The 14831-nt window shown below is 46.9% G+C and overlaps 1 protein-coding gene across 1 annotated transcript in view; it reads left to right on the top strand.

Annotated features, from left to right (window-relative positions):
* LOC149449978 (NACHT, LRR and PYD domains-containing protein 1-like) overlaps nucleotides 1-14831 on the top strand; it is a gene marked incomplete at its 5' end in the record, with an annotated part of 100589 nt that overhangs the window by 66952 nt on the left and 18806 nt on the right. Inside the window, 2 exon segments of the mRNA XM_089692521.1 lie at nucleotides 3245-3519; nucleotides 14683-14811. Of these exon segments, the coding sequence (XP_089548647.1) occupies nucleotides 3245-3519; nucleotides 14683-14811 (404 nt within the window).

Raw genomic sequence — 14831 nt, 5'->3', positions numbered from 1 at the left:
ACCAATAAAGAGTCAGCCCATCCAGTAGAGAGACAGCTCAACCAATAAAGAGTCAGCCCATCCAGTAGAGAGACAGCTCAACCAATAAAGAGTCAGCCCATCCAGTAAAGACACAGCCCAATCCACTGCCGCTAAAGAGCAGTTTTTGAAATACTCAGACCAGCTAATCTGGCAACAACAACCATGCCACGTTCAAAGTCACTTAAATCCCCTTTCTTCCCCATTCTGATGCTCGGTTTGAACTTCAGCAAGTCATCTTCACCACGTCTAGATGTCTAAATGCACTGAGTTGCTGTCATGTGATTGGCTGATTAGAAATTTGTGTTACCAAGCAACTGAACAGGTGTTCTAATAAAGTGGCCAGTGAGTGTACATGGTACAGGTGTGCTACTTTACAGGCAGGATTAAAGTGTTACTAAACCCACAACAGTCCAATCAGTCTGTAGATGTAGTAAAGCATGCTTGTTATACTCACTGTGGAACCTAAGGGGTCTGCATTGTGTAAAAATGCTGTTTGACCCTGATTTGTCTGGTCCTCCCCTTCTTCCAGTGTCCCCCCTCTTATCTTCTGATAAGACATATCGTATGGAGTCACTCTGCACATGCTCAGTTTAGTGTGTATTGCTAGAGAGGTTTTTTTTTTTCATGGGAGAGTGCATGTAATCAGCACAGGGCCAATCATCACTGTCCAGACAGAGGTCAGGGGTTCTGCATCCTCCTAGAGCAGAAAGAAAGCTCCTCTTACAAGCTTTAACTAATGCTCCGCTGGACACTGTTAGAAGTCACAAGACTGCTATATACTGCTGATGAGAAAAGGGATTTAGCAATTTATATTTACTAAAATAATTGCATTTTAATGATGTGTGTACTGTGGGAGAGCAGATATAGTATAGCGGGGTCCGGGGAGAGCGGATATAGTGAATGTGGGATCCGGGGAGAGCGGATATAGTGAATGCGGGGTCCGGGGAGATCGGATATAGTGAATGCGGGGTCCGGGGAGAGCGGATATAGTGAATGCGGGATCCGGGGAGAGCGGATATAGTGAATGCGGGGTCCGGGGAGATCGGATATAGTGAATGCGGGGTCCGGGGAGAGCGGATATAGTGAATGCGGGGTCCGGGGAGAGCGGATATAGTGAATGCGGGGTCCGGGGAGAGCGGATATAGTGAATGCGGGGTCCGGGGAGAGCGGATATAGTGAATGCGGGGTCTGGGGAGAGCGGATATAGTGAATGCGGGGTCCAGGGAGACCGGATATAGTAAATGCGGGGTCCGGGGAGAGCGGATATAGTGAATGCGGGGTCCGGGGAGAGCGGATATAGTGAATGCGGGGTCCGGGGAGAGCGGATATAGTGAATGCGGCGTCTGGGGAGAGCGGGTATAGTGAATGCAGGGTCCGGGGAGACCAGATATAGTGATTGCGGGGTCCGGGGAGAATGGATATAGTGAATGCGGGGTCCGGGGAGAGCGGATATAGTGAATGCGGGGTCCGGGGAGACCAGATATAGTGAATGCGGGGTCCGGGGAGAATGGATATAGTGAATGCGGGGTCCGGGGAGAGCGGATATAGTGAATGCGGGGTCCGGGGAGAGCGGATATAGTGAATGCGGGGTCTGGGGAGAGCAGATATAGTGAATGCGGGGTCCAGGGAGAGCGGGTATAGTGAATGCGGGGTCCAGGGAGACCGGATATAGTAAATGCGGGGTCCGGGGAGAGCGGATATAGTGAATGCGGGGTCCGGGGAGAGCGGGTATAGTGAATGCGGGGTCCGGGGAGAGCGGATATAGTAAAGGCGGGGTCCGGGGAGAGCGGATATAGTGAATGCGGGGTCCAGGGAGAGCGGATATAGTAAAGGCGGGGTCCGGGGAGAGCGGATATAGTGAATGCGGGGTCCAGGGAGAGCGGATATAGTGAATGCGGGGTCCGGGGAGAGCGGATATAGTGAATGCGGGGTCTGGGGAGAGCGGATATAGTGAATGCGGGGTTTGGGGAGAGCGGCTATAGTGAATGCGGGGTCCGGGGAGAGCGGATATAGTGAATGCGGGGTCCGGGGAGAGCGGATATAGTGAATGCGGGGTCCGGGGAGAGCGGATATAGTGAATGCGGGGTCCGGGGAGAGCGGATATAGTGAATGCGGGGTCCGGGGAGAGCGGATATAGTGAATGCGGGGTCCGGGGAGAGCGGATATAGTGAATGCGGGGTCCGGGGAGAGCGGATATAGTGAATGCGGGGTCCGGGGAGAGCGGCTATAGTGAATGCGGGGTCCGGGGAGAGCGGATATAGTGAATGCGGGGTCCGAGGCACTCCAAGGCATCTCCCATGCCTTATTGCAGCCCCCCAGCAGTGCTCAGCCTCCCATACCATTCGCTTGACAATCCCTTTCCAAGTAACCTTCAACATGAACAACATTGATTGTAAAGATTCAACTCCAATTGACATCAGTGGCGTCCCTAGGGGGGTGCGGGCCGCACCGGGTGACACCATCACAGGTGGTGCAGGAGCAGGGTGCCAGCAGAGCTTCTGGGCTCTGTGAAGGTCCTGGCCAGTTATTGGGGTGATCCCGGATTCCCGGCACAGTGACAGCTGCCCCCCCGGTGTAGCGGTAAGATGAGTATCCCGGACCCGTGAAGATATGTATCCCCTGAAGCAACTGCGCATGCGCCAGTTTCAGGCGGAAGAAGCTGATCGCCGACTTTAGCACAGAGCTGCCAGAGTTAACCCTTTACAGGCTGCAAACCGCTGAAGCTGATCCCGCAGATCACTATGGGTTACAAGATCAGTTAACCCCGTATAGGTTGAACTCCTTTTACCACTACACCGGCACCGCTCTTTCCTCTCTGGAGGGGTGACACCACATGTTACCGCCCCGGGTGACACCAACCCTAGGGATGCCTCTGATTGACATCAATTAGGTTTTGCTTGAACTTGGGCAGCACAGTGGCTAAATGGTTAGCACTTCCGCCTGGCAGTACTGGGGTCATTAGATCGAATCTGAATCATGGTATCACCTGCCTGGAGTTTGCATGTTCTCCCTGTGCCTTTGTGAGTTTCTTCCGGGTACTCCGGTTTCCTCCCACACTCCAAAGACATGCTGGGAGGTTATTTGGCTCCTGTCTAATTGTCCCTAGTATGTGTATGTATGAATGTAAGTTAGAGACCTTAGATTGTACGCTCCTCGGGGGCGGGGACTGATGTGAATGTACAATATGTGAAAGTGTAACAAACAATTTCTTTTGGTTCTTTAGGCCTGAAAAGAGGCATCGCTCTAATTAAATGCGGCAATTTGAAGAATGGAACATTTAACATCATAAAACCGATAACAATTGGACCGTCTCACATTATACTGGAAAATCCCTCCTTTTCTTCTCTTGTTGCTCTGTTTTCGAAACTATGGAGAAGACCCGTCCCATTCGAGGGGAAGATTCTGCTGTACAGCAAGGTGGTTTGTCCAGAAGACGTGAACTTCTTGGAGTATAAATTTCATCTTTATGTGATGCCCAGTAAGCAGCCGGAAATAACGGTGAGCTAGAGCAGTGCTCCTCAACGCTTCTTCAGTCAAGGCACCCTTTAAAAGTATGGACAGTCTTGAGGCACCCTTTATAATGATGGAAGTCTTGAGGCACCCTTTATAATGATGGAAGTCTTGAGGCACCCTTTATAATGATGGACAGTCTTGAGGCTCCCTTTATAATGATGGACAGTCTTGAGGCACCCTTTATAATGATGGACAGTCTTGAGGCACCCTTTATAATGATGGACAGTCTTGAGGCACCCTTTATAATGATGGAAGTCTTGAGGCACCCTTTATAATTATGGACAGTCTTGAGGCACCCTTTATAATTATGGACAGTCCTGAGGCACCCTTTATAATTATGGACAGTCCTGAGGCACCCTTTATAATTATGGACAGTCTTGAGGCACCCTTTATAATGATGGAAGTCTTGAGGCACCCTTTATAATTATGGACAGTCCTGATGCACCCTTTATAATTATGGAAGTCTTGAGGCACCCTTTATAATTATGGAAGTCTTGAGGCACCCTTTATAATGATGGACAGTCTTGAGGCACCCTCTATAATGATGGACAGTCCTGAGGAACCCTTTATAATTATGGACAGTCTTGAGGCACCCTTTATAATTATGGAAGTCTTAAGGCACCCTTTATAATTATGGACAGTCTTGAGGCACCCTTTATAATTATGGACAGTCCTGAGGAACCCTTTATAAGTATGGACAGTCTTGAGGCACCCTTTATAATGATGGAAGTCTTGAGGCACCCTTTATAATTATGGACAGTCCTGAAGCTCCCTTTATAATGATGAACAGTCTTGAGGCACCCTTTATAATTATGGACAGTCTAGAGGCTCCCTTCATAATTATAAAGGGTGCCTCAAGACTGTCCATAATTATAAAGGGAGCCTCTGGACTGTCCATAATTATAAAGGGTGCCTCAAGACTGTCCATAATTATAAAGGGAGCCTCAAGACTTCCATAATTATAAAGGGTGCATCAGGAGTGTCCATAATTATAAAGGGTGCCTCAAGACTGTCCATCATTATAAAGGGTGCCTCAAGACTGTCCATCATTATAAAGGGTGCCTCAAGACAGTCCATCATTATAAAGGGAGCCTCGGGACTGTCCATAATTATAAAGGGTTCCTCAGGACTGTCCATCATTGTAGAGGGTGCCTCAAGACTGTCCATCATTATAAAGGGTGCCTCAAGACTGTCCATCATTATAAAGGGTGCCTCAAGACTGTTCATCATTATAAAGGGAGCTTCAGGACTGTCCATAATTATAAAGGGTGCCTCAAGACTTCCATCATTATAAAGGGTGCCTCAAGACTGTCCATACTTATAAAGGGTTCCTCAGGACTGTCCATCATTACAGAGGGTGCCTCAAGACTGTCCATAATTATAAAGGGTGCCTCAAGACTGTCCATAATTATAAAGGGTGCCTCAAGACTTCCATAATTATAAAGGGTGCCTCAAGACTGTCCATAATTATAAAGGGTTCCTCAGGACTGTCCATCACTATAGAGGGTGCCTCAAGACTGTCCATCATTATAAAGGGTGCCTCAAGACTTCCATAATTATAAAGGGTGCATCAGGACTGTCCATAATTATAAAGGGTGCCTCAAGACTGTCCATAATTATAAAGGGTGCCTCAAGACTTCCATAATTATAAAGGGTGCCTCAAGACTGTCCATAATTATAAAGGGTTCCTCAGGACTGTCCATCATTATAGAGGGTGCCTCAAGAATGTCCATAATTATAAGGGGAGCCTCAAGACTTCAATAATTATAAAGGGTGCATCAGGACTGTCCATAATTATAAAGGGTGCCTCAAGACTGTCCATAATTATAGACAGTACAGAGGCTCCCTTTATAATTATGGAAGTCTTGAGGCACCCTTTATAATTATGGACAGTCTTGAGGCGCCCTTTATAATTATGGACAGTCTTGAGGCACCCTTTATAATTATGGACAGTCTTGAGGCACCCTTTATAATAATGGACAGTCCTGATGCACCCTTTATAATTATGGACAGTCTTGAGGCACCCTTTATAATGATGGACAATCCTGAGGAACCCTTTATAATGATGGACAGTCTTGAGGCACCCTTTATAATTATGGAAGTCTTGAGGCACCCTTTATAATTATGGACAGTCTTGAGGCACCCCAATCTAAAATGTGAAATAATTATTCTAACAGTTTTATATAACGCATCAACACCCACACATGTAGGACACCCAACATTAGAGGTGATTTATTCTTCCAAAGCAGATACATTTTTGCACCCTGGTACTGAGTAGTATTCCAATGTTTCTCCTCTCCCTCAGTTTTTCTCCATCACTGAGCTAATGTGACCCCAGCACTGATGGAGAGGGGCGGGGGAGGGTCAAACTAGGATGCTCTGCAGGCAGCTGACATCCTCCTCAACTGATGATGTCATTGGTTGTCAGGATGCCGGTGGCTAAAAGGTCATAATGGCGCACAATGAAAACCTGTGGCTTTGTGTACCTAGAAGGCAGTCTTCATCCACCCACTGGCTTGTATACAAGCTTTGGGCAATTTTTAGACATTTTGCCAAGGCACCCCTGAGTAAACCTCAAGGCACCACAGGGTGCCTCAGCACCCTGGTTGAGAAAAGCTGGGCTAGAGATCAAAAACTTTTTTTTTTTATTTTGAATAAGATGTGGAAGGACTAGAATCCCTGTCATTGAATACTCTTGGGTGATTCTTTCTCTCAGTTGGTTTCCTGGTTGGGAAAGCCAACATTTTTGAGTTGTCCCGGAAATAAGAAAACTCTTACGATGGAAAAATCTGCTCTGCTTGCAACTGTCGTGTTTACATTGGAAGGAACTCCTCTTATGTCCCAATGATGCTCTTGAAGTGAAATCTCCACAATGCAACACAGATCAGATGGCTGTTGGATCAGATCAGATGGCTGTTGGATCAGATCAGATGGCTGTTGGATCAGATCAGATGGCTGTTGGATCAGATCAGATGGCTGTTGGATCAGATCAGATGTCTGTTGGATCAGATCAGATGGCTGTTGGATCAGATCAGATGGCTGTTAGATGCAAACGGACAGGCGGTCCATTTCCATCTGACTGCCCGTAGAGTAGAGCGGGCTGTGTCTGCTCTGCATAAGCAGGGCGGACATGGACCTGTCATCCACTTGGTCAGCGGGAAGCAGCAGACAGATCCCCTGCTGAGCAAACGAACCCTCTGAGGGGTCCACCCCGTGTGGGAGGGGCCTAACATTGTAATACTTTGCTCACTAGGGATAAGGTTCAGGTTTGTGGTGACACGGGGTTCGAACTCTGGATGTTTACAGCTTGCCACACAGGCAAACAAAGATGCTCCTGCCCAGTGGTGTAGCCTGGGATGCCAGTGCCCGGGGCTCTCTCCTAGGTAGGGTTGAGCTCAGGCTTGCTCGGACATGTCTCAGAACCCGCCTGAGCTATCTGGCTGACAACAAATCAGCAATGGAGGCATTAACCAACCCGCAGGTATACATACTGTATGCAAGATGCGTGCTGCTAAACGAGGAATGCCTCCTCTGCCTATGGTTGGCTGTTGGCTTTGAGAGCTTCCCAGCACTAAAAGTTGGTTGCCAGCTCCCACGGTAAGGCAATTATTGCACTCCCTAACCTGTGGGCGCAATACCTTTACAATTTTGCATGCAACTGCCCCTGTGGCCCTGTCTATGTTGGGCCATTGCTCCAGCTCTCCAAAGCGAACCACCTGTTTCAGGAAGTCATTATCTCAGCAGTGGTATTACTGACACCAATAAAGGTGACCACGTTCTGCTCAGATATTGTAGCTGCTAGCCTTCTAGAAACCAATTATTCATCTCCAGGGTTGGGTATGCTGGCTGATGTCATGGACCAAAATGGTTTGTTGATAGTCAGCAGCCAGCAGAGATCTGTCAGTTGTGGCAAGAGTCTGCTGGGGGAACAACTTTGTGCGTGGCTCGTGGTTTTTGTGTTGCTGGGTTGTCAGGATTGTCATCCACCATCGGTAGTGGCTTGACGGAGAATGATGGATCATGATCCATCATCGGTGGTGGCTTGATGAAGAATGGTGGATCATCATCCACTATCGGTGGCGGCTTGATGGAGAATGGTGGATCGTCATCCACCATCGGTGGTGGCTTGATGGAGAATGGTGGATCGTCATCCACCATCGGTGGTAGCTTGATGAAGAATGGTGGATCGTCATCCGCCATCCGTTGTGGCTTGATGGAGAATGGTGGATCGTCATCCACCATCGGTAGTGGCTTGATGAAGAATGGTGGATCGTCATCCACCATCGGTAGTGGCTTGATGGAGAATGATGGATCGTCATCCACCATCGGTGGTGGCTTGATGAAGAATGGTGGATCGTCATCAACCATCGGTGGCTTGATGAAGAATGGTGGATCTTCAGCCACCATCGGTGGTGGCTTGATGAAGAATGGTGGATCGTTATCCACCATCGATGGTGGATTGATGAATGTTGACCAGAAAGGGATCCATCTCTGTAGTGATTGCCGGGGAGGGATGCATACCTCCCAACTGGGAGATGGGAACGAGGGACACCTATTAGCAAATGTATGTTTTTCGGAGATTTGGATGTATCCAAATTTCCAAATGACATTGTAACAAATTTAAACTAATCCAAAATAATCAAATTAAATTTTGTCCTAAATAACAAATTATCTGAATTCAAATGAAATTTTAAGCAAATTCCAAAGAAAGTTCGAAATGTAAACATATTGCTGACTATTGCTGATTTCCTTCAAAGATTGGAATTTTTAGAATATAACCGTCTTCCAAAATTCGAACTTTGAAAAGAATAGGAATGAATAAAATAGAATAGAAAACAGAAGAATACAATAGAATCGAAAATAATAGCAAAAAAATAGAATATAGCCGTCTTCTGAAATTTGAATTTCAAAAAGAATAGAATCAAAAATATGCTTCTCATTAGAAAGAATACGTCGTCTCAATAAATTCACAATGAATTCGGGTTGATTCGATATTTTTGTTTCAAATTCGATTCAAATACTCCTAATTACATTCAAAATATTTCAAATCCATTGGAAAAATTAGAAACCGGTTGAAAACAAATAAAATTAATTTAAATAAATTTGGTTACAAAACAACATTAGTAATATAACAAATTGGTCCCAAATGAAACAAATGTCTAGTCTGGGGAGGGATACATCTCAGTGGCCGTATCTCTTCTACATGCTTCCTGCACCTCACCCGGTACCTGATGGAAGGAAGCAGAAGGGAGCAGAGCTGATTAATGCGAGTCTACTGGAAAGAGGGGTCAGGATGGGGAGGTGGGCTGAACATGTCCCAAAGTGGTCTCCAAACTGCGGCCCGGGGGCCGGATGCAGCCCTTTGCATGCTTTTATCCAGCCCTTGGGGCACTCTTTCGTTCACCGACACCAGTTCTTCTCAATGACATCAATGATGGGCCATAGTTCCTCCCAATGACACCAACAATGGGGCCCAATGGCACTAATGATGGGGCACAATTCCTACCAATGACCCCAATGATGGGGCACAGTTTATCCCAATGACACAAACAATAGGGCAAAATGGCACCAATGATGGGGCACAATTCCTACCAATGACACCAGTGAGGGGGAAAATTCCTCCCAATGATACCAATGATGGGACACTATTCCTACCAATGATGGGACACTATTCCTACCAATGACAGCAATGATGGGGCACTATTCTTTCCACTGATGCCAATGATGGGGCACCATTCCTACCACTGACAACAATGATGGGGCACTATTCCTCCACTGACACCAATGATGGGACACTATTCCTCCCACTGACACCAATGATGGGGCACTATTCCTCCCACTGACACCAATGATGGGACACTATTCCTCCCACTGATACCAATGATGGGGCACTATTCCTCCCACTAACACCAATGATGGGGCACTATTCCTCCCACTGACACCAATGATGGGGCACTATTCCTCCCACTGACACCAATGATGGGGCACTATTCCTCCCACTGACACCAATGATGGGGCACTATTCCTCCCACTGATACCAATGATGGGGCACTATTCCTCCCACTGATACCAATGATGGGGCACCATTCCTACCACTGACAACAATGATGGGGCACTATTCCTCCACTGACACCAATGATGGGACACTATTCCTCCCACTGACACCAATGATGGGGCACTATTCCTTCCACTAACACCAATGATGGGGCACTATTCCTCCCACTGACACCAATGATGGGGCACTATTCCTCCCACTGACACCAATGATGGGGCACTATTCCTCCCACTGATACCAATGATGGAGCACTATTCCTCCCACTAACACCAATGATGGGGCACTATTCCTCCCACTGATACCAATGATGGGACACTATTCCTCCCAATCACACCAATGATGGGACACTATTCCTACCAATGACACCAATGATGGGGCACTATTGCTTCTTCTGATGCCAATGATGGGGTACTATTCCTTCCACTGGTGCCAATGATGGGGCACTATTCCTTCCACTGACACCAATGATGGGACACTAATCCTCCCAATCACATCAATGATGGGACACTATTGCTACCAATGACGGTACACTATTCCTACCAATGATGGGACACTATTCCTCCCAATCACACCAATGATGGGGCACTATTCCTACCAATGACACCAATGATGGTACACTATTCCTACCACTGATACCAATGATGGGGCACTATTCCTCCCACTGACACCAATGAAGGGACACTATTCCTCCCAATGATAGGGCACTATTTCTACCAATGACACCAGTGATGGGGCACTATTCTTACCAATGATGGGACACTAATCCTCCCAATCACATCAATGATGGGACACTATTGCTACCAATGACACCAATGATGGTACACTATTCCTACCAATGATGGGGCACTATTCCTCCCACTGACACCAATGATGGGGCACTATTCCTACCAATGACACCAATGATGGTACACTATTCCTACCACTGATACCAATGATGGGACACTATTCCTCCCAATCACACCAATGATGGGGCACTATTCCTCCCACTGACACCAATGATGGGGCACTATTCCTCCCACTGACACCAATGATGGGGCACTATTCCTCCCACTGACACCAATGATGGGGCACTATTCCTCCTACTGACACCAATGATGGGGCACTATTCCTCCCACTGACACCAATGATGGGACACTATTCCTCCCAATCACACCAATGATGGGACACTATTCCTACCAATGATAGGGCACTATTTCTACCAATGACACCAGTGATGGGGCACTATTCCTACCAATGATGGGACACTATTCTTACCAATGATGGGGCACTATTCCTACCAATGACACCAATGATGGGGCACTATTTCTACCAATGACACCAGTGATGGGGCACTATTCCTCCCACTGACACCAATGATGGGGCACTATTCCTACCAACGATACCAATTATTGGGCCCAATTACACCAATGATGGGGCACAATTCCTCCCAATGACACCAAGGAAGGGGCATTGTTTACTCCAACTGATGCTGGAACATTTTCTACTCCTGATGGTCACAGTGCAACCCCTCTAAAGTCTTAAGGACAGTACACTGGCCCTTTGTTTAAAAAGTTTGGAGACCCCTGTCCTAAAGCCTCATACTAGGACTGCCCTGATCTCCGCTGTCCTCCATGATCACCTGCTGGGAGATGGAAGTCTCCATTGTGGACTTAGATGACCGTGAGGAGCAGGGAATTTGTGGACCTTCCTAATCAAGATCTGCATTTCTTGGGGGGGGAATTTTGCAGGGATAATGGCCTGGGGGACCATTGCCTCTAAGCACCGCCCTTCCCGAGTCCACCACCAGCTTTATGTAACTGGGGAGTGTGAGTAGAGGTGCCGGCACAGGGTAAGGAGTGTAGGACAATGCCGGTGGGTGAAGGACCCTCCTACCTTAGTGTAGGCCCTTAGTCTAGCTGGCTCCTCTGTAATCAGTAGAGCAGGGATTGATTGTCCAGGCCTGCTCAGTGGCTTCTGCTCTGCTGCTCCTTCCCCTTGTATTCTAGAGCCACGTTTCTCAACTTTTTTTTTTTTTCCCCGTCACGGCACCCTTTAAAATGATGTCCAATCTCTAAGCGCCCCATTCTAAAATATAAATAAATGAAACAAATAGTTTTTAGATATTGCAGAAGATCCACACATGTAGGACACCCAACATTAGAGGTGATTTATTCATGGTTTCCTTCAACATATGCTTGACTATCACCCCGGTACTTGGGGGCACGCTACATGAAAAGGTGAGCGTGTAGTCACAAGCTTGCTATACCTGGAAAATTTACATTTTTGATTGTTTAGAGCAGTGGTCTCCAAGCTGTGGCTCTAGGGCCCGATGCGGCCCTTTGCTTGCCTTTATCCAGCCCTTGAGGCATTATTCCTGCCACTGACACTGATAATGGGGCACGAGTCCTCCCACTGACACCAACTATTTCCCTCCCTAATACTAAAGATTGGTCATTGTCTACTCTCACTGGGCATAGCCGCCCCGCCTGCAGTCTGAAGGACCGTAAATTGGCCCTTTCTTGGGAAAGTTTAGAGACCTCCTGGTGTAGAGCATTGACTGTGGTAGTGTGCCAGGTCCCTTACTAATGCCACATGTACCGCTGGCTGATTCACAAATTTACCTGTATTCAATCTCTCTTCTTCATCCTAACCATTCTCCTCCTCCATCTGTTCCTCTTCCTCATCCTCCTCTTCCTTCTCCTCTTCTTCCTGCTTTTCTTCCCTATTGCCGTCCCATTATTCCTCCTCTTTTTCCAGCTGTTCTTCTTCATCCTCTTCCTTCTCTTCTTCCTCTTCTTACCCCTTGCCTTCCCCTTACTCTTTCTCATTCCTCTTCCTTCTCTTCTTTTTTCTCCTTTCTTTCCTCTTCTGTCATTCCTCATCCTTCTCTTCCTTGTCTTCTTCTTTCTCCTTTCTTTCCTCTTCTATCTGTCATTCCTCATCCTCCTCTTCCTTCTCTTCTTCCTGCTTTTCTTCCTTATTGCCATCCCATTATTCCTCCTCCTTTTCCGGCTGTTCTTCTTCATCCTCTTCCTTCTCTTCTTCTTTCTCCTTTTTTTCCTCTTCTATCTGTCATTCTTCATCCTCCTCTTCCTTCTCCTCTTATTCCTGCGTTTATTCTCTATTTTCTGTCCCATTATTCCTCCTCCTTTTTCCGGCTGTTCTTCTTCATCTTTCTTCTCTTCTTCCTCTTCTTACCCCTTGTCTTCCCCTTACTCTTACTCTTCTATCTCTCATTCCTTATCCTCCTCTTCCTTCTCTTCTTCTTTCTCCTTTCTTTCCTCTTGCCATCCCATTATTCCTCCTCCTTCTCCACCTGTTCTTCCGCATCCTCTTCCTTCTCCTCTTCTTCCTGCTTTTCTTCCCTATTGCCATCCCATTATTCCTCCTCCCTTTCCGGCTGTTCTTCTTCCTCTTCCTTCTCTTCTTCCTCTTCTTACCCCTTGCCTTCCCCTTATTCTTTCTCATTCCTCATCCTCCTCTTCCTTCTCTTCTTCTTTCTCCTTTCTTTCCTCTTCTATCTGTCATTCCTCATCCTCCTCTTCCTTCTCTTCTTCCTGCTTTTCTTCCCTATTGCTGTTCCATTATTCCTCCTCCTTTCCCGGCTGTTCTTCCACATCCTCTTCCTTCTCTTCTTTCTCTTCTTACCCCTTGCCTTCCCCTTACTCTTCCTCTTCTATCTGTCATTCCTCATCCTCCTCTTCCTTCTCTTTTTCTATCTCCTTTCTTTCCTCTTGCCATCCCATTATTCCTCCTCCGCCTGTTCTTCCACATCCTCTTCCTTCCCTTCCACCTCTTCTTACCCCTCGCCCTCCCTTTACTTCTTCTCCTCAATCTCTCCTTCATCATCTTCCTCTTCTTCCTCCTTGCCCTCCTCTTATTCTTCCTGTTCTTCCTCTTACTTATCCTTTCCTTGGCTTCTTCCTTACTCTTCCTCCTTTTCTTAGTCTTGCTTCTCTTCCTCCTGCCCCCCTTCTTATTCCTTCATCCCCTTCTCTTCCTTCTTTTTCTTCCCATCTTCCCTTCCTTCAGTCTTTTCCTCCTTGCCCACCTCTTACTCTTCTTCCTCTCCCATATCACCCTTTATCTCCTCCATCTCTTCTTGTTCCTTTTCTATCTCATCCTCTTCCTACTCATTCTGTTCCTGCCCGGATGTTCCTCCTTGTCTTTCTGTTATTCTACCCACTCTTACACTTTCTCCCTTTGGCCTTCTCTTCCTCTTCCTCATGTTCATCCTCCTCTCCTCCTTTTACTCTTCCTCCTTCTCCATCTGTTCTTTTTCTTCCTCATTCTCCTTTTCCTTCTGCCTCTCTTCCTCTCTTTCTTCCACTTGACCTTCTCCTACTCTTCCCCCTCCTCCAACCAATCTTCCTCCTCCTCACCCTCTTTCTTCCCTTTCTCTTCCTTCTCTTCTTCCTCCTTGCCCTCTTCTTACTTTTCCTCATGTTCTGCTTTTTTCTTTTCCACCTCCCCACCATCTATTCTGTCACCTCCTCCTCTTACTTCTTTTTCTTTCTTTTCCTCTTTCTCTTCTTTATTTCCCGTGTCTTCCTCCTTCTCTTCCATCTCCTATTCCACTTCTTCCTTCTCATCCTTCTCCTAATCATTCTTTCCTGTCACCCCCCCCTTGTCTTTCTTGTACTCTTTCCACTCTTACACTCACACTCATCCTTCTCTTCTTCCTCCTCCATTCCTTCTCTTCCTAAACCTTTTCTTACTTATAGGGCAGCACAGTGGCTGAGTGGTTAGCACTTCCACCTGGCCGTACTCGGGTCAGTGGTTTAAATTCCAACCATGGCACCACCTGCCTGGAGTTTGCATGTTCTCCCTGTGCCTGTGTGGGTTTCCCCCAGGTACTCCGGTTTCCTCCCACACTCCAAAGACATGCTGGTAGGTAAATTGGTTCCTGTCTAATTGTCCCTAGCATGTGTATGTATGAATGTGAGTTAGGGACCTTAGATTGTACGCTCCTCGGGGGCGGGGACTGATGTGAATGTACAATATATATGTAAAGTGCTACGAATATTGACGGCACTATATAAGTACCTGAAATAATTATTACTCCTTCTTTCTCTCCTCGTAATCCATCTGTTCCTCTTCCTCTCTTTCCCCAGAAACTTCATGAGTGGAAAGAAACCCACGGATTCCAGAACATGGAAAAACCTCACGTATTGAAGAGCAGATTACATACTAAAACAGATTATACTGTCAGAGTCCTCCCCGATGGAAAGATATCCCCCAGGGTAAAATTGTATACTGTACC

The sequence above is a fragment of the Staurois parvus genome, unplaced genomic scaffold, assembly GCF_062004578.1.
Source record: "Staurois parvus isolate SC_StPar_1 unplaced genomic scaffold, SC_StPar_1.0 ptg000590l, whole genome shotgun sequence".
NCBI lineage: Eukaryota > Metazoa > Chordata > Amphibia > Anura > Ranidae > Staurois > Staurois parvus.
Note: the sequence above shows the minus strand (reverse complement) of the source record. Positions and strands in the feature narration are given on the sequence as shown.